This window comes from Delphinapterus leucas, chromosome 1 (genome assembly GCF_059928025.1).
Source record: "Delphinapterus leucas isolate spDelLeu-1000000601 "Yukka" chromosome 1, BTC_Dleu_Yukka2, whole genome shotgun sequence".
In the NCBI taxonomy this organism is placed as follows: Eukaryota; Metazoa; Chordata; class Mammalia; order Artiodactyla; family Monodontidae; genus Delphinapterus; species Delphinapterus leucas.
In genome coordinates, this window is record NC_143129.1 from 39,062,170 (window position 1) to 39,085,754 (window position 23,585).

Consider the following 23,585-nt stretch of genomic DNA (forward strand, 5'->3'; position numbering starts at 1 on the left):
GTCTTTTTGATGTTTCCATCATTCTTTGAACACGTCTTCACTTTGTGGCCTAACAGGATTATCCAGGTTCATCTGGTACTTTTCCTCCTCCAGTTGTGGAATCAGCCATTTCTGCAAGGAGCCTTGGTTCCTTCTAGTGTAACTGCTTCTGGAGTGTCACTGCTTCCAGGCATGCAGTGGACAGAACAGAGGAATATATAAATGTATATACATACATTTATATCATTGTTTATTACTTTATGTATTGAAAATCATGAGTTCACATGGATGCTTCCAATTTACCAGCACTACAGTGTTTTGTCTAGGCTTCTCCTTATTCATACTTGTAACTCTTTTCTCCAAAACTTGATTTCCATTGTTCTTAATCTTACTTGATCAGTCCCCTAGTTACGTAAACTAGACAGTGTATTACAGCCTGTCTCTTCCTCTCAGGCTCTGATGTCACATGAGGCTGCTCCTGCACAGGATGTCTTTCTCACCTTGTTTCGATTCTGACATCCTGTACCAGGGCAGGCCTCCCACCTTGCTCCACTGTGAGGACTCCTTCCTCACCCTGCTCCGGACCTCATGGATGCCTTTTTCACATCCTTGGGCTTTGATACTCTGTGTTGGGCAGCCCTCCCATGTGAGATGCTTGCTTTCCTCACCCTGCTCATTCTCTGACTGTACCAGGACCCACTCAGAAGAGCCTGCCTTCCTCACCTCACTTGATCTTTGATGCCCATTCTAGGCTGACACTCCATGAGTATACCCTCCTCACCCTACATTAGGATCCCTTCTGCATAAAAGCCTTGCTCACCCTTCTCAGGCGCCAACCTCGTGCCAGGCCATCCTCCTACACAAATGCCTTACTAACCCTGACACCCTATGGGCCGGTTCCACCTTGTCACATGGATACCTTCCTCATCTCAGTCAACCTCCAACACCTTGCTCTGGGGCACTTGCCCTTCCCTCTCCCAACATGAATGCCTACCTCTCTCAGCTTCACCTAATGACTTTGGACTGAATTGTTTGAGATGGGGTGGGGAAAGAAGAAAGAGACTAAATATGCAATTTGTATGCCTGTGGTTATATAACTACTCCATTCTGGTTTCAGATTTATGGTCTCTCAGCTACATTCTATGCTGTCTTCCAAATAGGGAATTCACTAAATGCATTCAGAAAAAGAAATACTCTGGAACTTTCAAAAGATCATGTTGTAACATTGCGAGCAGAGTGTAAACTGGCACAACTCCTAGGAAAGGTGTATCAGTCTCTAAGAACATCTGCGTTTGGAGATTTTCTAAAAAACTCGTGGGACTTGGCATATGGTTTATTCATGGCTAAGATTTATTACAGTGATATAGTAAGGTTACACTGATCATAAAAGAAAAAAACACAGAGACTGGAGGAATCCATGTGTGGGTTTCTTTTATTATCTTTCCCTCCCATAAGGGGTCACAAAGAACATACACTTCCCCCAGTGGTGAAAATGCAGCAACATGTGTGGGGTGTTTTTGCCCAAGGAAGCCCATTAGATGAGCATCCAAATTTTTTTATTGGGGCTGGTCACATAGGCACTCTCTACCTAACACATACCAAAACTCTAGTCTCCTAGAAGGATGTCAGGTGTTCAGCATAAGCCATATTGTTTGCATGAACAGTCCAGGCACAGTGATCAGTTAACTGACCAGGAGCATTATAAGAGCCAATTTCCCACATGCCGGGAAAGGACCAGCCTTACAAGCAGGCTATCTGAGGACTGCAGGCTTAGGGCTAGGCTACTCTGTTAACTCTTTTTTGCACAGAGGCTTGTTTGGCTGCATCTTTCAAAACTACTAACTACCTGTACCTTTGTCTCATCTGTACTCATGTGCAAAATGAGATCTATGCAGAATTACTCATTGTAACATAATTTGTAATATGTAAAGTGTATGAAGCAACCGAACCTTCATTTAAAATAAATTTTATTACATTCATACAGTGGAGTGCTGGGCAGCTGTTACCAAAAAATTTTTAAGGGATACTACTTATTTATTTATATGAAAAGATCAGGATATAGTGTCACTGAAAAAGCAAAGGACAGAATAAAGTGTGTAATATACTACCATTTGTGTTAAAAAGATAAGGAAAAGAATTTGTTTTTCACTCGTATATGCATTTTAAATATCTCTGGAAGTATAAAGGAGAAACCTAACAACAATGGCTATAGGAGAGTGGAGACGGGAATGGTAAGGAGTCGGTTTACTGTATACCCCCCTTTCTAGATGCATCGACTTTCATTATTCATGGGTTCCATATTTGCAAATTTGTATATATGCTAAAATTTATAACCCCAAAATCAGTACAGATGTCCTCTTCGTGATCTATTTAGTGCCATGTTTGTTTGCATTTTTGTGCTTTTTGTTTGTGATTTTGCTGTTTTAAATGGCCCCCAAGTGTAGTGCTGAAGTGCTGTATGTAATGTCCCTAAGTGCAAGAAAGCTCTTATGTGCCTTGTGTAGAAAACACGAGTGTTCGATAAGCTTCATTCAGGTGTGAGTTACAGCGCTGTTGACCTTGAGTTCAGTGTTAATGAATCAATGATGTTTATTTATTAAAATTTTATTTATTTTTGGCTGCATTGTGTCTTTGTTGCTGTGCACAGGCTTTCTCTAGTTGCAGCGAGTGGGAGCTACTCTTCATTGCGGTGTGCGGGCTTCTCATTGTGGTGGCTTCTCGTTATGGAGCACTGGCTCTAGGCACACAGGCTTCAGTAGTTGCAGCACATGGGCTCAGTAGTTGTGGCACGCAGGCCCTGGAGTGTGCGGGCTTCAGTAGTTGTGGTGTGCGGGCTCTAGAGCATGCGGGCTTCAGTAGTTGTGGCACATGGGCTTAGTTGCTCCGCAGCATGTGGGATCTTCCCAGACCAGTGATTGAACCTGTGTCCCCAACATTGGCAGGCGGATTCTTAACCAATGTGCCACCAGGGAAGTCCCCAGTGATATTTATTAAATAAGGTATCTTTAAACACAGACACACATCAAACAAGATTATGTATTGATCACTTGATGAAAATGTGACCAAGAGCTTTCAGGAGCCCAACTCTGTTTCCTTGAGCAGAATGGTTCAGTATTTGCTAATTAAATAATGTGAGCATTAACTATATATCTTTGGACCATGTGCTGTGTTACTATTAAAAAGTTAAAGGAGGGGCTTCCCTGGTGGCGCAGTGGTTGAGAGTCCACCTGCCGATGCAGGGGACGCGGGTGCGTGCCCCGGTCCGGGAGGATCCCACATGCCGCGGAGCGGCGGGGCCCGTGAGCCATGGCCGCTGAGCCTGCGCGTCTGGAGCCTGCTCCGCGACGGGAGAGGCCACGGCAGTGAGAAGCCCGCATACCGCAAAAAAAAAAAAAGTTAAAGGAGTAATCATATAGGAGAATGTTACTATGGAGGATGTGTTGCTAAGTGAAAATGTACAGAATTATATGGAACAACTTTCTTTTAAGTGTGAATCAATACATTCTACAGGTTTTTGTTTTTTAAGAAAAAGAATTCTGTACCAAAATAAGTGACTCTCACTGGGTAATGGCCTAACAGGCATTAATTTTATTTTCCAAGTCATCTTCTTTGCTTATGTATTACTTTTTATTTTGAAACAAATAAAATTCAGTAAAAGTATTAAACAGATCAAATAAACGTCATGTGACTCTTGTATAAAGAGGATGCTATCACAGTAGTCATGCAGTAATTTGAAGATTGCTTTCAGGAAAGAAGTAAAAACTTAAGCAAACACAAATCCAGGAGCAAGGAAGATTGGCATTAGATTCTGCCTCAAGGAGTAATAGAATAATTGTTGTTATTCTAAAAAACAATGGTATCTATTATACCTACCTTTTAAGTGTAACGGGAGACTAATAAATACTATCCAGTTTTTTCAGAGGCAAAGTTATTTGCTATACTTTTTAAAAATATGTGGCAGTAAATGCAGGACATAAATTTTTTACATAGTTTTTACCCAATCACCTTTCAGAGATGTTGAGCTAATTTATATTTTCATTATCAGTATGTGGGACTCCATGATTCTTCCACATCCCTACCAACACAGTGTATTATCAAATTATCAGTCTCCCAATATAGTAGATATTGGGATCTTGGCCCTTTTTGATACATTTAAGGATCTTTTTGTAATGGTCATTGTTCCTCTGTTTCTTTCTTCCATATTTAAAGATTTCTGAAGTAGTCCTTCTGTTCTTTCCTGGAAATTTAATCCTTAGGCTGCTTATTATGAGAGATCCAACATAATGCAGGTTATTAATCAGAATTTAGTTGCTTTTCAGAAGTGCATATCACGTCTTTTTTTTTTTCTTTATTGAACTATTTGTTAAAGTATATATAGAAATGTGCACATATCATAATCTTACAAGTTGAAGAATTTTCACAAAGTGAATATACTTACTAGACCAGCACCCTGATCAAGAAATAGAACGTTTCCAACACTCTGTCTTCCCCCTTTATCTCTTCATTGTCACTCACCACACCCCCAAAACTAATCACCGTCTTGACTACTCTGCAATAGACGAGTTTGCCTGTTTTGGTCTTTACATAAATGGAATTATACAGGATGTGCTCTTTTGTGTCTGGCCTCTTTCGTTCTGCACCCATGGTGTTAAGTTTATTCCCTCTCATTACTGGATAGCATTGTATTTTATGAATATACTACAATGTATTTATCCTTTCTAGTGTTGATGTACATTTGGTTTGTTTCCATTTTGGAGCTGTTACAAATAGTGTTCTTTGAATATTCTTTATATACATCTAATGTGTATATTAGAACTTACGTATGTGTTTCTCTTGGACATATATCCTGTTATCCAGCAAATCATTCTAGATGTACCAGTATTCTTGTTTTTCTTGTTCCCCTTTATAAGAGCGAGGTAGCTTGGGAAGGAAAGATAACCATCCTAGTGTGTTACATGAACCTTTAGAAGTCACGAATGGGAAGAGGAAGAATTTTTCCAAGTCTTGAACTCTCAGCTTCAAATAATAACTGCAGTTTATTGCGTCTTTTCTGTGTGCTAAGTGCTTCATGTACATTATTTCATTTAATTCTCATGAGAAACTAATTAATAGCTACTGTTACTCCCATTTTATAGCTGAGGAAAGTGAGACTAAGAGGTATTAAATTATTTGACATCACATGGTCAATAAGTAACATAATAGAGATTCTTGACTCTTATCTTTGATTCCATAATCTTACCTACTATATTACCCTGCTTTTCTAAATTAAATGTAGACATTTAGGAGTTCAAGGATTAGGGCAAGGAGGAAAGAATAGCAGACTACTTCCCTGTTCCTTTCATCTCTCTGTCATGCTAGAATAAGTTACTTTCAGCAGCCCTTCTTCCTCATACTCAAAATCATTTCACATGCCTCAGATTTTTTAACCTTGTATGAACTTTGTCCAGAAAACATGACCAAATTAATACAGGTCACACTATTTTTTATTTGAAAATAATGTGTTTTTCCTCTTACAGAAAAAACGCAGTGAGATTCCTTGTTATTGGGAAAATCAGCCAGTGGGATGTCAGAAACTAAACTGTGCTTTTCATCACAACAGAGGACGTTTTGTTGATGGCCTTTTCCTACCTCCAAGCAAAAGTGAGATTCGTTTCAATTTTGAAAGAATAGTTACTGTATAATGAACACCTACATGCACAATGTACAGAGTACTTTATAAACATGGCCTTCTTTTAGTCTTGTGAGAGAGCAGTATTATTTCCACTCACAGATGAGGGAATTGAACTTTATTAAGGTTAAATGACTTGTACACAGTCACAAGCCAATAAAATAGCAGTCACGATTAAAACTTTGTTGCCAAAAATCCATGCTGCTTCACAAATGTTTCTTGGCAAGATAGTTTAGATTACTACAGCTTATTACCTCATTTCCCATTTTCTTATCATATCTATAGAGATTTTCAAAAGAAACTTGATTCTCCAGGCCAGGGGTGTTGGCAAGTCTGGTCTTCCACCTGTTTTGTAAAATAAAGATTTATTGAAATGAAGCCCTGCCCATTTGTTTATGTATTTTATGTGGCCAGATTTTGTGCTACTGCTTCAGAGTTGAGTAGTTGAGACAAGATCTACAAGGCCTAAGATATTTACTATATACCTCTTTACAGAAGAACGTTTGCTAACCCTGCCCCTGCTCTAGGGTGCAATCCAAAATGAAACTTACACTCTGCCAAAAGCTAGTATTTAAAGTAATTTCCTAGTGGAGTGATTAGCCATTTAAAGCCACATCTGCTATGTGATTAAAATGTGATGGATATATATTTTTATCTCTGTTTAAGGGGAAAAAAGGCTCACTCCTTTCTGGTATAATTCAGAAGTATTGCCCGCTATCCCTTTAAAAAGCTGCTGCTTGATCAAAAAGCCTAGAATTTTAGTATTAAAATTTAATGTCTAGAATTTGTAAATAGTTACTGTGCATCTAGCTTCCTGTTTATTCTCTGTTTTGAGCACCCACTTTGAGTGTGTTTATGTGCAGTGAATAGTTACTAGTTGAAAGCCACATTTTCCCTCCCTGGGAGTTTAAAACCTAATTGGGAAAATGGGGAAATTAATTAGATTAAAATTTTAATTAAAAGACATAAATTAAAAGGACATGATGCTCAAAGAAAATCACCAAACTTATGATAGGTGGTTGGAGATTTTTTTTTTTTAAAAAAAACATCTTTATTGGAGTATAATTGCTTTACAATGGTGTGTTAGTTTCTGCTTTATAACAAAGTGAATCAGCTATACATATATCCCCATATCTCCTCCCTCTTGCATCTCCCTCCCACCCTCCCTATCCCACCCCTCTAGGTGGTCACAAAGCACCAAGCTGATCTCCCTGTGCTATGCAGCTGCTTCCCACTAGCTATCTGTTTTACATTTGGTAGTGTATATATGTCAGTGTTACTCTCTCACTTCGTCCCAGCTTATCCTTCCCTCTCCCCGTGTCCTCAAGTCCATTCTTTACGTCTATGTGTTTATTCCTGTCCTGCCCCTAGGTTCATCAGAACCATTTTTTTTTAGATTCCATATATATGTGTTAGCATATGGTATTTGTTTTTCTCTTTCTGACTTACTTCACTCTGTATGACAGACTCTAGGTCCATCCACCTCACTACAAATAACTCAGTTTCGTTTCGTTTTATGGCTGAGTAATACTCCATTGTATATATGTGCCACATCTTCTTTATCCATTCATCTGTCGTTGGACACTTAGATTGCTTCCATGTCCTGGCTATTGTAAATAGAGCTGCAATGACTCTTTTTGAATTATGGTTTTCTCAGGGTATTTGCCCAGTAGTGGGATTGCTGAGATATATGGCAGTTATATGTTTAGTTTTTTAAGGAACCTCCATACTGTTCTGTCAGAGATTTTTGATAAATTGGGACTGTATCTTCTATTTTTAATTTATGACTAACTTTGTATGTCTAGCTGTGTTGCCCACTGTGCCTGAGTCCCCAGAAGAGGAAGTGAAGGCTAGCCAGCTCACAGTTCAGCAGAGCAAATTATCTGTCCAGTCTAATCCCTCTCCTCAGCTGCGAAGTATTATGAAAGTAGAAGGTTCAGAAAACGTCCCTAGCCCTACACACCCACCCGTGGTGATCAACGCTGCGGATGATGACGAAGACGATGACGGTAAGCTCTGGCCCTCCTCAAGGCGAGTAAATGTAGCTGAGTGAAGTAGAATCAGACTTGACGCTCTAGACCTGTTTTTAATTGGAAATTTGCCTCAAATTTTGATAATATAGATCAGTTTTCTGAGGAAGGTGATGAAACCAAAACACCTACCCTGCAGCCAACTCCTGAAGTTCATAATGGATTACGAGTGGCTTCTGCCCGGAAACCTGGGGTCAATTTAAAACAAGGTAAGAAGAGGCTATATTGATGCTGGTTCCTGCTCATAAATCTTGCAGCACTGTTGAGTGAGCCCAGACTATTTTAAATACCTTTGAAATTTAGTTCATGATTACCACCACCCCCATCTTCCTTGCGCCCATTATACACACACACACACACACACACACACACACACACACACTTGATTTCTCTTATTCATTGAACAAACATTTGAATGCCAGCTGTGTACAGATAAACTGCAGAGGTGAAATGGTGCTGGTTCCTCATGTGGTTGCTATTTGCATTCCTAGGTGAATGTTTGAATTTTGGGATAAAAACTCTGGAAGAAATTAAATCAAAGAAAATGAAGGAAAAATCAAAGAAGCAAGGTGGTGAGTTATCAGGAGTTTTGACATGGAGGATTTTTTTTTTAAATAAATTTATTTATTGACTTGGTTCCCCCGGGTCTCAGTTGCGGCAGGCAGGTTCCTTAGTTGCGGCATGCATGTGGGATCTAGTTCCCTGACCAGGGATGGAACCCAGGCCCCCTGCATTGGGAGCGTGGTGTCTTAACCACTGGACCACCAGGGAAATCCTGACACGGAGGATTGAATGTTGCTACAGAAGAACAGAAAGGACACTTCTGCAGCAATGAAGACCCAATGCAGCCAAAAAAAAAAAAAGATACTTCTGGTAATAAGGACACTTGACACCAACCAAAATGAGCAAATAGATTTTGATTTTTGTGGCTTCTTTGAAGTAAAACACAGTCTTATTTAAATCACAGTTGCTTTTTTAACCCATTGCAGCTGTTTCAGTCCCTGACTGTTCAGAGCTAGGCACATACAATGAAGAACCTGAAAGAACTTGTTTGTTTATTTTGAGAAATATAACTCTAAAGAATAGCATATAAGGTTTTTGTTTTGTTTTTTTGTTTGTTTGTTTTTTTGAACGCATTGCATGGCTTGCAGGATCTTAATTCCCCAACCAGGTATCGAACCCATGCCCCCTGGAGCCAGGGAATTCCCTAAACTATTATTTAAAAGAGGAAAAAGTTCATTTTGTAGTAGGTGAATTCTTCCTCAAGAGCTGCTAGGATTTTCTTCTGGTGCTTGCCTTAGCCTGGTTGATCTATATTTCCAACCCTAAAAATTATATAGTGTGAAATGCATTTAGAGAGAATCAGATGGTTGGTTCTAAGTGCCTTCTTGCTAAGGATTGTTCCGTAGCAACTTTGGAGTTGTGCTTTGCAGATAATTGAATATAGATGGAAAAGATTGAATTGACACACTTAATGGCAGATGTGCTTCTGAGGTTAACTTTAGAATAATGTTAGCCTTCCTAGTAAATAAAAGTACATTGAGTGCCTGAGTCACTCAAAACAGTTTTATATTTTACTTTCACATTGTGCCAAAGGCAGATAAAAAATAAGATTATCTCCCCTTTCCCTACTCCATTTCACTGTAGGCAAACAGGAACAGAAAAACTGATTGACTTGTAGTCCAGTGGTCTGTGTTGGATTTACCTGGTCTCAAAAACAGAATTTCTTGACTTCTGATAGCTTTATTTTCCATAAATTATTTACTGTTTTTGACTCTCTATATTTAGAAGGTTCTTCAGGAGTTTCCAGTCTTTTACTCCAATCACAGACCATTCCAGGTCCTGAAAAAGAGAATGTCCGGACTGTGGTGAGGACAGTAACTCTGTCCAACAAACAAGGTGAGGTATAGGTAGGTCTTAAGAGGTGTCAGCCTACTACTTTTAAATGACTTGGAGAGCAAAATGCTTGGGTTGGGTATATTGGTGGATTTGCAGGGAGTCTTCAGTATGTTGATTGGATAGAATGATGAAAAATTAGTGCATTTGCCCCTACTGTTTAAAAAGATGAAATTCTTAATCATGCAGCTCTCACATTATGTATTGTATTTGATTTTTACATATACTGTTTATTTTATCCATCAAATTTATTGACTGTCCATTGTAACTAAAGAACTGTAATAAACCTTTTAAGTTATAGAAAAATGTAAAAGTCTTTTTCCCTTAATAGTTTTAAATCTGATAAGGAATATGACACAAGTAATTGTAGTATGCAGATACATTAAAATGTGCCATTCAGACAACAAAGAATCAGAGGAAAGAGATCTCACTTCTTGCTGGGGTGATCAAGGAACGTTATATAGGAGAGTTAGCAGTGGAGTAAAGTATGATTTCATTTAACATATGGAAGTGCACAAGCAAAAGTATAGCTTGGGTTTTATAATCAATTGGTTAGACACAGCTTGTCTTTGTGTACTTAGCTACTATTAATTAGGACTGTGCTATTGCTTCCCTTTGGGCTGTGCATTTGGTTATTTAAATTATTATTTAATAGGTTGATTTTTTTTCTTTTAATGTGGGTAGTTTTCCTTAAGACTGAGATCTGATTTCCAAGAGACTTTAATATCAGAGCATACTTTGTACCCATTAGTAGTTACTGAATATGGAAAAATTGGCTAATGGTAGAGAAATTCTGTTTTTGCCATTTTAGGAGAAGAACCTTTGGTAAGATTGAGTCTAACCGAGAGACTGGGGAAACACAAATTTTCAGGAGGTGAGATAAGTTTTGAGCATATCCTTTGTTTTCTGCTTGTTTGTGCATTACATATCTCCTCCAAAATTCTCTTTATACAAGTGCCGTGTCAATATTGATATGTTTAACTCCCTTGTATTTCTGGCTGAAAGCATGTATAAAATCTCTTCATGTTTTTGACATGTGAGAAGTTATACAAATTTATAGTGTTTTAATTAGATTATGGCCAACTTTTTAGAAGGTACTCGGTTTAAAAAAGAGTAAAGGATATCTCTGTTTCTATGGATAAATGAAATTTGAGTTTTTAGAGGGAAAACATAGTGTCCAGTTAATATAAATTCAGTCCTTGAATTTATTAGTGCTATTTTATACTTAGGGAAGTATTTTACCATGTAACTGAATTATTGTGTACTGACCCTAGTGTATCTGTCTCAAAATAATTATTTTGAAAATCTTATCTGACTTCAGAGGTTCCTTCATACTCCTTTAAAATGTGCTTATGAATATGAAATCTTATCTGTTTTGTGTTTTGTTTTACACCATTCTCGCTGCCTGAGAAATTTAGGTAAAAAATTACGGAAATAATCTATTTTAATATCAGCATATGTGTAATAAACTTTGTGATTTGGGGTTGTATATTTAAATTACAAATAAGAGGAGAGAGAAAAGTACATTCTGTGTAGGGTCTTTAAAGTCTTTATGGAACCCTGCTAAAGTTCTACCTTTAGTCAAGTGATCCAAAGAATAGTTTTTAAAAACTTTTGACATTTAAACAGCTTGTATTGACCAGTGTAATGCAATTTCCAGGAGTCAGGAAACTTGGTTCAAGTCCTGGCTCTGTCACTAACTGGTGACTTGGGTAAGATACAGCATCTTTCATAACCTTAGATTTCTTATCTGGAATTGAAGAAAGGGGCTCTTTGGCCTTTAGAGTCTTCATGTCCCTGGAAAATTTTTAATTTTATGGTTCTTTTGCTGTCCTCCTAGTCATCCCAGTTGTATTTAATCACAGATCGACCTAGAATTCAACAGTTGGCCAGTTAAAGATTTTTTGTGTGCATGAAGATTTTTTTTTCACATATTCCTAATCCTGAATTTCAGCTTTAATCAGGGTTTATAATCCTCCATTTATAGTTTTAGTTATTTGGTAAATGTTAATTTGTGCATTCTAATTTTTTTATCTCCTTCCTTACCTCTTTTTTCTGGGACATTTTTATTCCTTCTCTAACATTGAGTTATAAGGAAGCTAGTGAATGAACACATCATATAAATGCAGAAAACTTACAGAATTATTCTACATTGTCTGTTTTTGCCTGTATTTCTTGACCTTGCTAAAGGTTGGCTTGAAATCTTAAACTGAGTTCCCTCTCTCTGTTTGTAGGTTGCGACAGTGATCCTCCATTAAAGCATAGCCTTGCACAAAGGCTAGGGAAGAAAGTTGAAGCTCCAGAGACTGACACTGACAGAACACCAAAGAAAGGTACTTTTGTTCTAATATACTTTGTGTGTGTAATCTTGACACTTGTCTCTTGTAGTGTTAACAGGTATGGTTTGTCATTCTTTTTGTTCAGGTTAATAAGATTATTCTTGTGTCTGTTTTGTTATTCATTCAACAAACATTTGAATGTTTACTCTGCTGGATTCTAGGTAGACACCATTGAATAAAAATAAACACCATCACAGACCTCAGGAGCTTGTAGTATAATGGCAGATAGGAATCCTTACATATATTGTGATAAATTCTGTGACAGAGAAAGTACACAGTGTTATGGGAGCACATAGGAAGGGCACCTAATCTCACCATCTGTCAGGGAAAGGTTCCCAGAGGAAATGATATTGAAGCTTAGACCTGAAACATGATTTAGCCAGGTAAAGTTGAAGGGCCAGAGGCAGAGAGTATAATACACAGAAGGCACAGAGCTCAAGGGACTCACTGTGACTGAATCAGAATTGGAATGAAGAGCATGGTAACTGGAGAGGAAGAAGGGATTGGTCATATAGAGCAGGAGTCCCCAAACCCCCGGGTCACGGACAGGTAGCTGTCTGTGGCCTGTTAGGAACTGGGCCGCACAGCAGGAGGTGAGCAGCAGGTGAGCAAGCGAAGCTTCATCTGTATTTACAGCCACTCACCATAGCTCGCATTACCCCCTGAGCTCTGCCTCCTGTCAGCATTATGGTGAGTTGTATAATTAATTATATGTTACAATGTAATAATAATAGACATAAATGCACAATAAACGTAATACGCTTGAATCATCCCAAAACCACCCCCTCCCCACCTTGGGTCCGTGGAAAAATTGTCTTCCACGAAACCGGTCCCTGGTGCCAAAAAGTTTGGGGACTACTGATAATAGAACCTTTTAAGCCATATTAGAGAGTTTGGGCTTATCCTAAGATAGTGGCCAACAATGGGAAGGTTATAAACAAGGATCAGAGATGCTCATATTGGCATTTTGGAACCATCATCTAAAATATGGAGAAAGGGGATAAGAGTGCTGTCCAGGAATGAGTTAGCAGGCTGTTAAAATAATCCAGGCAAGAGGAGTTAGTGTCATAGATTTAGTGTTCTGGAAGTTGGTATGAAGAGATGCAGACTAATTTGAGAGATATTTGGAAGTTAGAATGATTTTATAGTTGAAGTTTTATTTATAGAAGGAAGTAAAGGGTTGGATTTTTTTCCCCTTGTCTCACTTGCAGTGAAGCAGTGGTGTTAATTACTTTAAAAAAAAAAAATGTTTTTTCCTTCTTGTGTTTAGTTTTAACTTCTGCCGAAGATAAGACACTTCTTTCCACTTCTCCCCTAGCCCAAGAGGCTTTGACAAGTAGACTTTCTTGTTTGGGGGCTTTCTTATATTCTGAAAGCTGTAAACAGAAGTTACTTTTTTTCTTTGCAGTCAAATTTCCTTCCCTTTTGCCTATCAATCGTATTGAAGACTCTCATAACTAAAGAGCATATTTCAGAAGGATCTAGGGGGGGCAAACCTTTTGATGCCAATAAGATTTTAGAATGTTAAGATTTTAGAATGTTGCACAGTAACAAAATTATTTCCTTAAATTCAGTAATTTTTGCTTTTCAGATGTAAAAGAGAGGGCTTTTTCTTTGTGCTTTCCAAAGTGCTCTAGAGAATCCGTTATTTGTATAGATCTATCTGTACTGTGAAGAAGTTGTAAGACCTGAATAGATTTTTGAAAAGCACTTTCATTAGAAAACAAGTATAAGCCTAATTCGTGACCTTTGAAAAAGATTTTTGACCTATAAAAAGTCTCTGTTCAACTTTTTTTTTTTGACAGTGTTCGTTGATTGATTGATTGATTGCTGTGGGCTCTAGGTGCATGGTCTGCAGTAGTTGTAGCTCATGGGCTCTAGAGCACAGGCTCTGTAGTTGTGGCACATGGGCTTAGTTGCTCTGCAGCATGTGGGATCTTCCCGGAGCAGGGCTTGAACCCGTGTCTCCTGCATTGGCAGGCAGATTCTTAACCACTGCACCACCAGGGAAGTCCCCAACTTTTTTTTTTTTTTTTTTAAACAGTTCAAGTTTCCAAGTCTCTGAAGGAGCGATTAGGCATGTCAGCTGGTCTAAACAATGAGGAGGCAGCAGGTAGGTAAACTCTAATGCCAGCTCCTGATATTTTTTTCCTTGCTGTTAGAATCTTTGGTTTTTCTCCAGTTTACCTTTTGAGTTATGTTGGGGCTTACGTTTTCTGTTTTTTGTGGGTTTGCTTTTTAAGTAATAGTTTTCTCACTGGAATGAGTTCTCTTTTTGTAGTTAAAGGTGGCAAAATGATTGTTTATGATAGCATTAATAACCAGAAATTAGAAATAATCTAAATATCTAACAAAAGGGAATTAAGATAGTTATGTACTAAAATAATTGCTGTCATGAAAAGTCATGTTCTGAACAATAATGATACGGGAAACTTATCTCCTTGTATTGAACGAAGAAAGATTATGAAAGTATACACAAGTGCTTTTGTCTTAGGGCAACATATGAATCTTTTTATTGGGGGGGTGGGGAATGAAGTTTATTTTCTTATTATAGAAACATATTTCTTAGGGAAAATGTCCACATGTGAGATGATTTCCAGTTTTATAAAAATATATGCCTAGAAAAAAAGATACACCGAAATATTAACATTGGTTTTATCTGGGTGTTGAACTTTTAAGTAATTTTAATTTTCTTCATCATATTCCTCCTGTACTCTAATTTTTAGACTTTTAAAATTGTGAGATATAACTACCTAAGTGTATATACCTGTGTACAATTTTAAAGAATAATAAAATGAACATTTTGTGTATTGAGCCATCCAGCTTTTCTATTAAAATATTTTATTGCTGGATTCAGTAATGCATTTAAATTTTTATATCTATATGTATGGATAGTGTTAGCCTGTGCTTTTCCTTTTTCATCCTATCCTTATCTTTAGATAAGGATAAATATCATAAAAAGGGAATCTGATGTCAAACATTCTTTTGTAAACAACCTGAATTTACTCTTCAGAAACTTTGAGGATTTCCTCTTATTTCTTCCTACTAGGCTGGGACTTCACTATGATAGATCTAAACATGGATCTTTTTGTTCATTATGCTCAGTGTTTAGTGGGTCCTTTGAATCTAAGGACTTAACTAACTTTTTTAGTTGTAGAAAATATTCCTCTGATTTCTTTGAGTATGTCCTCCCCACCCTTCTTTTTGTTTTCTCTTTATGGAATTGTTATTAGATGTTGGAACTTTTGGACATATGCTCCATGTATCTTAACCTTGCCTTCACACTTTCCATTCCTTTGTTTTTTTGCCTCACTTTCTATGACTTTTGCTTGGTTATATTTTCTAGATTAGGAATTGACACACTTTTTCTATGATGGTAAATGTTTTAGACTTTGAGGTTCACAATCTCTTGTTGCAACTACTCAACTCTGCCACTGTAGTGTGAAAGCAGCCATTTGCAGTATGTAAATGAATGAGTGTGGCTGTGTTCCAGTAAAGCTTTATTTATAAAATTTAGACCATGGCCATATTTGGCCCATGGACTATATAGTTTGCTGACCCTGTTCTAGATGGCTGATATTCTACTAGCCTTGTCTTTTTTTTTTTTTTTAAATTAGGTTGGATTTATTTTGTCACTTGGCTTTTTATTTTCCAAGAACTTTTTTTAGTTCTCTGATTTCTCCTTTTGTACAGCCTGATTTCAGGCAGTTCTGGGGCTTCTTTCTTCTTTAAAAAGTAATTTATTTTTTATTTTTAAAAATTTATTTTGTTGAAGTATATAGTTGGTTTACAATGTTACATTAATTTCTGCTGTATAGCAGCGTGATTCATTTATACATATATACACATTCTTTTTCGTATTTTTTCCATATGGTTTATCACAGGATAGTGAATATAGTTCCCTGTGCTACACAGTAGGACTTTGTTGTTTATCCATTCTATATGTAATAGTTTGCATCTCCGAATCCCAAACTTCTAATCCATCCCTCCTCCAACCCCCGCCTTTGTCAACCACAAGTCTATTCTCTATGTCTGTGAGTCTATTTCTGTTTCATAGATAAGTTCATTTGTGTCATATTTTAGATTCCACATGTAAGTGATAGTATATGGTATTTGTCTTTCTCTTTCTGCTTACTTCACTTAGTATGATAATCTCTCGTTCCATCCATGTTGCTGGAAATGGCATTATTTCATTCTTTTTTATGGCTGAGCAGTATTCCGTTGTATATATGTACCACATCTTCTTTACCCATTCATCTGTCAGTGGACATTTAGGTTGCTTCCATGTCTTGGCTATTGTAAGTAGTGCTGCAGTGAATATCGGGGTGCATGTATTTTTTCAAATTATATTTTTCTCTGGATATACGCCCAGGAGTGGGATTGCACGATCATATAGAAATTCTATTTTTAGTTTTTTGAGGAACCTCCATACTGTTTTCCATAGTGCTACACCAGTTTACATGCCCACCAGCAGTGTAGGAGAGTTCCTTTTTCTCCACACCCTCTCCAGCATTTGTTGTTTGTAGGCTTTTTGATGATGGCCATTCTGACCAGTGTGCCTCATTGTAGTTTTCATTTGCATTTCTCTAATAACTAGTGATGTTGAGCATCTTTTCATGTGCCTGTTGGCCATCTGTATGTCTTTGGGTAAATGTCTATTTAGGTTTTCTGCCCATTTTTCAATAGGGTTTTTTTTTTTAATTGATTGTTGAGTTGTATGAGCTGTCTGTATATTTTGGAAATTAAGCCCTTGTTGGTCACATCATTTGGCAGATATTTTTCTCCCTGTCTGTAGGTTGTCTTTTCGTTTTGTTTATGGTTTCCTTTGCTGTACGAAAGCTTGTAAGTTTGATTAGGTCCCATTTGGTTGTTTTGGTTTTGTTTGCTTCAATTTCTATTGCCTTGGGAGACTGACTTAAGAAAACATTGGTACGATTTATGTCAGAGAATGTTTTGCCTATGTTCTCTTCTAAGTTTTATGGTGTCATGTCTTATATTTAAGTCTTTAAGCCATTTTGAGTTTATTTTTGTACATGGTGGTGAGAGGGTGTGTTCTAACTTCATTGATTTTACATGCTGCTATCCAGCTTTCCCACCACCACTTGCTGAAGAGACTGTGTTTTCTCCATTGTATATTCTTGCTTCCTTTGTCTAAGATTAATTGACCGTAGGCATGTGGGTTTATTTCTGGGCTCTTTATTCTGTTTCATTGATTGGGGTTTCTAATTTGAATCTTTTTTTTTTTAATGGGTTTGTATGTTATTTTGTCTTCCTCATTGCTTCTCTTCATTTTGGTTCATTTTTTTTTTTTTTTTTTTTTTTTTGCGGTACGCAGGCCTCTCACTGTTGTGGCCTCTCCCATTGCAGAGCACAGGCTCCGGACACGCAGGCTCAGCGGCCATGGCTCACGGGCCTAGCCGCTCCGCTGCATGTGGGATTTTCCCCGACCGGGGCATGAACCTGTGTCCCCTGCATCGGCAGGCGGACTCTCAACCACTGCGCCACCAGGGAAGCCCTTGGTTCATTTTTAATGTTGCTTTTTCATAGTTGTAAGTACTGGGCCTAGGTTTCTTACAACCTAGAATCACTGGGCCTGTGATTCTAAAGGTCTTTTTCCCAAGTGGTCCTCTCTCCTGGCTGGGAGATCTGTTTGCCTAAGTAGAGAGGGTGCACTAAATGGCAGCCTGTGTTGGTTGTAGGCTGCAAGGCTGAGGGCTCATATGATTGCCATGGTAAGAAAACCTTCCTTTACTTTCGGAGTGCAACTAATTTCATTTTCTAGCTTTGCTTTTTACTTTTCTCCCTCACCTCTCGTTTTTCTGCTTGGCATTTGTGAAAGCCTGAAATTTTCATGCTCTACTTCTTTTCAGCCCCAGCATCCTCATAGTGTGCTCCCTTCCCTGACAGATTCTCCTCTTTTTAGGGAGCAGTTCTCAGGAGAAGGTCTTGATTGATCCAGCTGTTCTGTTGTAAACCATCCTTAATTTCTACCACTGTTAATTTTCATACTAGTTTGGCAGTTTTCTTTGCCTGTTTTTTGAAGAACAGATCTCACTCCTATGGTTTTATCTATTCTTTTTCTGTTTCTGTAATTTCAGACATCTTTCTGTCTCAAATTCCTCAAGGTTTATGTTCTGCCGGTAGCATCCTTGTTTTCCATTGCTATTGTGGATTTATTCTTTTAATGTCTTCTCTATTGTTTTGATGAAATTTTGTAGTGTAGGGAAACAGGGTCTCTGTGTCACCATTCACATTCTTTTCTTTTTTTTAATACATGTATTATTTATTTATTTTTGGCTGCATTGGGTCTCCGTTGCTGCACGCGGGCTTTCTCTAGTTTGCGACGAGTGGGGGCTACTCTTCGTTGTGTTGTGCGGGCTTCTCGTTGTGGTGGCTTCTCTTGCTGTGGAGCGTGGGCTCTAGGCACGCGGGCTTCAGTAGTTGTGGCACGAGGGCTAAGTAGTTGTGGCTCACGGGCTCTAGAGCACAAGGTCAGTAGTTGTGGTGCACCAGCTTAGTTGCTCCGTGGCATGTGGGATCTTCCTGGACCAGGGATTGAACTCGTGTCTCCTGCATTGGCAGGTGGATTCTTAACCACTGACCATTCACATACTTTCTTAAAGTGGTTCTGAGATCAGACTACTATCTTGAAATGGAAGAATTTTTATTTAAAAAACCTAAGAAAATCAGTAAGTACTTCCTCTGTAACAGGTACTGTACTAAAATAATTAAACATAGCCACTGTTCTCATGAAGTATCTAGTATGATTGGAATTACAAGGAGTTACCCTGTACTGTGTGATCAGTGCTGTGATCAGAGAAACAAACTAGACTGCTGGAGGGTGTCAGGTTCTAAGCTGAACTCACTTTAAACTAACTAAGCAGCAGGAGAAATGAGACCAGTAGGGAATATTCCATATAGAAGGGACAGCATATTCAAAGATTCAGAAGGTGAGACAGAAGTGATATGTTTAAGGTTGTAAAAGGATATTTTTTGTTTTGATCTTTCTTTAAAAGGTGTTGGTAAAAAAAAAAAAAAGGTGTTGGTGATTAAATATGTGTGTGTATAATCTCCAAATTGTTTTTATTTTTCTCACATCGCTTCATTATTTCTTTCTTTAGACCCTTCAGTAATGAGGACAGGCATATGTGCCAAGTGTGAAATTTTCTCTTTAGTTTAAACAAATATAGAATGATTAATGTATCATTAAAAAATAGCTCTTCAGTGGCATGCCAGTCTCTGGGCCTTTCTCATTTTTCTTCTGTCTTGTCACGTGTTCTACTTCCTTTTCATCCTTTCAATGTCACTTAAATATTACTCTGAAAAGCTTCCCTTAACCAATCTGTAGAAAAAGGTTGGTGTTCTTGCTGTATGCTCCTACATAGCATTATACAATTGACCCTTGAACAACATGGGTTTGAGCTGTGTGGGTCCACTTATACGTGGATTTGTTTTCAATAAGTATGTACTACAGTACTACACGTTCCATGGTGGGTTGGTTGAATCTGCAGATGCAGAACCATGGATACGGAGCCCAGTTGTAAAGTCACATATGCGGGGTTTCAGCTGCGTAGGGGTTGGTGCCCCAGTACTCCATCCCAACCCCTACATTGTTTAAGGGTCAACTTTACCTCCTTTATCAAAGCTGTTATCATTACCATACTTTGTTGTTGTTTAATTATTGGTCCGTTAGACTGCGAACTATCAATACATGTGGGCAGAGTTTGCATTTTGCTTGCCATTATATTTCTAGCATAGTGTCTAGCATGTGTTTATATCTGTGCACGAATGGAAGAATTTATTTTTATTGGTAAGATTTATAATGACAAGCTTCTCTAAGTAGTAAATGGCTTTCAGGATCCTCAAGAATAAGCTTCTGAATAGCAATCCAAATCACTAATTTTTGCCTCCTAAGAGTTTTCCTTGAGGGCCACTATCTAAAATTGAGATTGAAACTAATGTGCTTTTGACCATTTTAATTGCTTGCCTAAGTGATACCACTCTATTGGACTCTGTCCTGATCCAAGAATAGAGAGATCATAAGTCATTAGGAGATGAAATCCAAGTACAGTGATTTGTTTTTCCCCCATGAAAGCAGAGAGAGTTACTAAAGTTGGTGAGATCCACGTGAAGACATTAGAAGAAATTCTTCTCGAAAGAGCCAGTCAAAAACGTGGAGAGTTGCAAACTAAACTCAAGACAGAAGGACCTTCAAAAGTTGATGATTCTACAACAGGAACAAGAACCTCCTCCACTGTCCGAATCAAAACATTCTCTGAGGTCTTGGCTGAAAAGAAACACCGGCAGCAGGAAGCAGAGAGACAAAAAAGCAAAAAGGACGTAACCTGCATCAAGCTAAAGACTGATAATGAAATTAAAAAAACAGTGGTTTTGCCACCTGTAGTAGCCAGCAGAGGACAGTCAGAGGAACCTGCAGGTAGAGCGAAGTCTATGCAGGAAGTGCATATCAAGACGCTGGAGGAAATTAAACTGGAGAAGGCTCTGAGGGTGCAGCAGAGTTCTGAGAGCAGAACCAGCTCCCAGCCTCAGCCTGAGGCCACCCCGGGGGCAAGACGGCTTCTCCAGATCACTAAAAGAACAGGTAACAAAAGAACTTGGTCTGTAGTACCACTTCCCCAGATAATATTTCAAAGGGCAGTATTCTACAGGATATTCATAGGAATTCTGTGAGAACTTTTCTTTACTCAGATAACTTTGAAAACCACTGGATTAAAAGAAGTTAAGCTGGGCACTGAAAGAAGTTAAGCTGGCAGTCCAGTGGTTAGGAATCTGTGCTTCCACTGCAGGGGGTATGGGTTCGATCCCTGGTTGGGGAACTAAGATCCCACAAGCTGTGAGGCGTGCCAGCACCCACCCCCACCCCATCCCCCAAAAAAGTTGTTAAAGCTCTTTCTTTACAACAACTGTATATAGACCTTGATATTTTAATGTGCATTTTGAATCTGTTTGAGGACTAAATAGATTTTGTCCACAATTTTTATTTGTCCTATCTTATCATTACTTTTATTAAGAAAAGTTTTGTTTAACTTCATCTGTTACAAGGTTGCAGCATGAATAAAATTACTAGTGATGTGTTTAATGTGAATCTAGGTATAAAAGAAGAGAGGAAACTTAAAGAAGAAAGTGTTGTTGCTTCTCAGAGCAGTGTTACTAGAACAGAGGCTAAAGAGGTGAGTTTATTTAGAATCATTTTATAATTTTGTCCATGGCAAGCAAAGGCTAGATGAATGGTATATGTGCTTTTTAGTTTTAGTTTATAAGTTTCCTATTTAACACTTCACTGATATATCCAGGTAAACAGTCTTTCACTATGCTTATAATTTTCTATGAGAGTTTTCTGTACTTCTGTGTATATCGGTGTTTTCTGCCCTTTTAAAGTTGTTTTTAATTGGCCATTCATATTTTTTAAACTAAGTTTTCCCTTGCCTTTGAGAGTAATGCTACTCATTTATAAAACTCAGGAATTTTTATTTTTTAAAAAGAATGAGGAACCCTATAATTCCACATTCCAGATGTCACCACCCTTAGTTTTTTTGATGCATTTCTTTCAGGCCTTTTCTTTGTATATGTATGTACGTGAACTTGTTTAATGTTTAACTCATATTTAGAACATAGGTGAGAACTCTACAGTGTATCATTTTGCAGCCTGCTTTGACTTTACCATATTAATAATTCTTCAAGACAATTGCTTTTACCGGCCACGTAGTGTTCTATTACACAAATATAGTCTGTTTCTGGACTGGATTTTGTTTTACCCAGTTAAGATAATGAACGTCTTTGTACATACATTTTTGTGCAAGTGTCTGATTAGGAACCATTTGTGTTAGACTTACGGTCATGATAGTCTAGCTTATAGAATTTGGGTTTTTGTTGTTCCACACATCTTTAATCTTTTATCTTGATCTTTCTATTTAATATCATATAAAAGGCAAAAGCTCTTGTGTTCTAGATCATGTGAAACTTTGCTTGACTTAGATGTTAGCTTGGTAACTTATAAACAATAATTATCATCATACAGGTTGTTGGAGGCACTAGATTTTAATTCTGTCGTTTAAATTTATCCATAGACTTCAGATGAGACCGCAGCAGTTGACATCACTAAAATTCAAGTCAAGAGATGTGAGACAGTGAGAGAAAAGCATGTGCAGAAACTGTCGGAGAAGGGAACCTCACAGAAGGAAAAATCAGTTTTGACACTCCTTCGGGGAGATTTAGACACTTGCAACACCCAGTTAGCAGAGAAACCAGTGCTCGCTACCGTGCCAGACATCACACGGCTCCTGACTAAACGGCCTCATTCAAAGATATCCCAGAAGACAGAGGTGGAAACCTCAGGGATTGGGCACTCAAAACTGAATGTGAAAGGTGCAACACAGACCTTGGAAAAAAGGGGTAAAGGTGAATGTTTTTTCTAGTGCATTTTGCTTTAGAATTTCAAAATTACCAAGTTTCAGTGACTGCCTGGCAATAATTGGGTTGAATTTCATTTGCCTTTGTATACTGGTCACACAGGTGGGTAGTAATATTTCTGAAAATTCTATTTAAAAAGACAGAAAGACTAGATGAGTTCCTTTTTCACAATTTAAAATTGCTGTTTATAAGGCTTTGTCTAAAACTTTCCATGGTGCCTTTTCCCTCTGGTTTTGAAGGAGAAAAACACCAGGGAAGCAAAGAGCAGTAGCAAATTCAAGAGGCACTGAAAGGAATTGTTTGAGAGAGAGAGAGAGGGGAGAGTGTGTGTGTGTGTATACATATATGTACATGCACACACACGTATGTAGATACATGTGTGTATATATATACACGTGTGTGTGTATATATTACGACCAAGTGTAGTGCAGATTGCTGGTGGATCATTTTCAGTCTAGGTTTCTTTTTTGGTTAGTTGGTTGGTTCGTTTTTTTACTTATTTGTGCTGTTTCTAAATTGCTGAGAAGGAATTTTGATATTCTGAGTTATTCTCCATGTAAAAAGGGGATTATTCTAGCTTTTAATCAGATGTTTTCTGTCTTGTAGCTAAACCTAAAATGAATGTGAAGCCATCTGTGGCTAAAGTTGTCTCATCACACAAAGTGGCCCAAAAACGCAGGGCAGTGGAGGCCCACTCTGCTGTCATTGCATCTGTGAAACCACTCACCTCCAGCAGTGTCCTGCAGAAAAGCCCAGCCAAAAAAGCAGCTGTGGTAAGAAGGAAATCCACCTCAGTGGTGCTTTAGTCTGTGTGGTAGGAAAGTGGGCAAGATGAATTCTCTGTTAGCTCTCTCTGTATTATGTGTAATAGTTTGTCAATTCCTAAGCATTTTAGTTGTTTAGGTTGTTACTGTATATTATGTTTACAGCTTAAACATTTGCAGTGGCAGGGTGAATTTTTTTTTTTTAACCTAATTAAGATATTTTGCTTATTTGTACCCTCAGTCTTTGGATTTATTCTTGGATTCCCAGGCTTAAAGAATGGTTCTAAGAAGGCAGCAGAGAAAATGAAACCGCTCAAATTTAAAAGCCTGACTCTCCCACTGAATTACCTTACTCTCACTTTTGTAGGCTGTTGTCCCACTTCTCTCTGAAGACAAATCAGTCACTGTGCCTGAGACAGAAAAACCTAGAGACAGGTAATACCTTGCGATTCTGTTTAACCAAAGTTTAGGCCGCTAT

The 23,585-nt window shown here is 38.1% G+C and overlaps 1 protein-coding gene across 7 annotated transcripts in view; it reads left to right on the top strand.

Moving 5' to 3' along the window:
- ZC3H11A (zinc finger CCCH-type containing 11A) overlaps positions 1–23,585 on the top strand; it is a 40,007-nt gene that overhangs the window by 14,044 nt on the left and 2,378 nt on the right. For 3 of the 7 annotated variants that reach the window (XM_089908252.1, XM_089908256.1, XM_089908248.1), the window contains exons 4-16: positions 5,496–5,619; positions 7,453–7,656; positions 7,770–7,886; positions 8,169–8,249; positions 9,466–9,576; positions 10,385–10,447; positions 11,808–11,906; positions 13,957–14,025; positions 20,008–20,514; positions 21,024–21,103; positions 22,001–22,331; positions 22,950–23,116; positions 23,475–23,542. In XM_089908252.1, coding sequence (XP_089764378.1) covers positions 5,496–5,619; positions 7,453–7,656; positions 7,770–7,886; positions 8,169–8,249; positions 9,466–9,576; positions 10,385–10,447; positions 11,808–11,906; positions 13,957–14,025; positions 20,008–20,514; positions 21,024–21,103; positions 22,001–22,331; positions 22,950–23,116; positions 23,475–23,542 — 2,021 coding nt within the window. The remainder of the gene's footprint in view (positions 1–5,495; positions 5,620–7,452; positions 7,657–7,769; positions 7,887–8,168; positions 8,250–9,465; positions 9,577–10,384; positions 10,448–11,807; positions 11,907–13,956; positions 14,026–20,007; positions 20,515–21,023; positions 21,104–22,000; positions 22,332–22,949; positions 23,117–23,474; positions 23,543–23,585) is intronic. The other 4 variants (XM_022593724.2, XM_022593725.2, XM_089908265.1 and 1 more) reach the window with 4 other exon arrangements.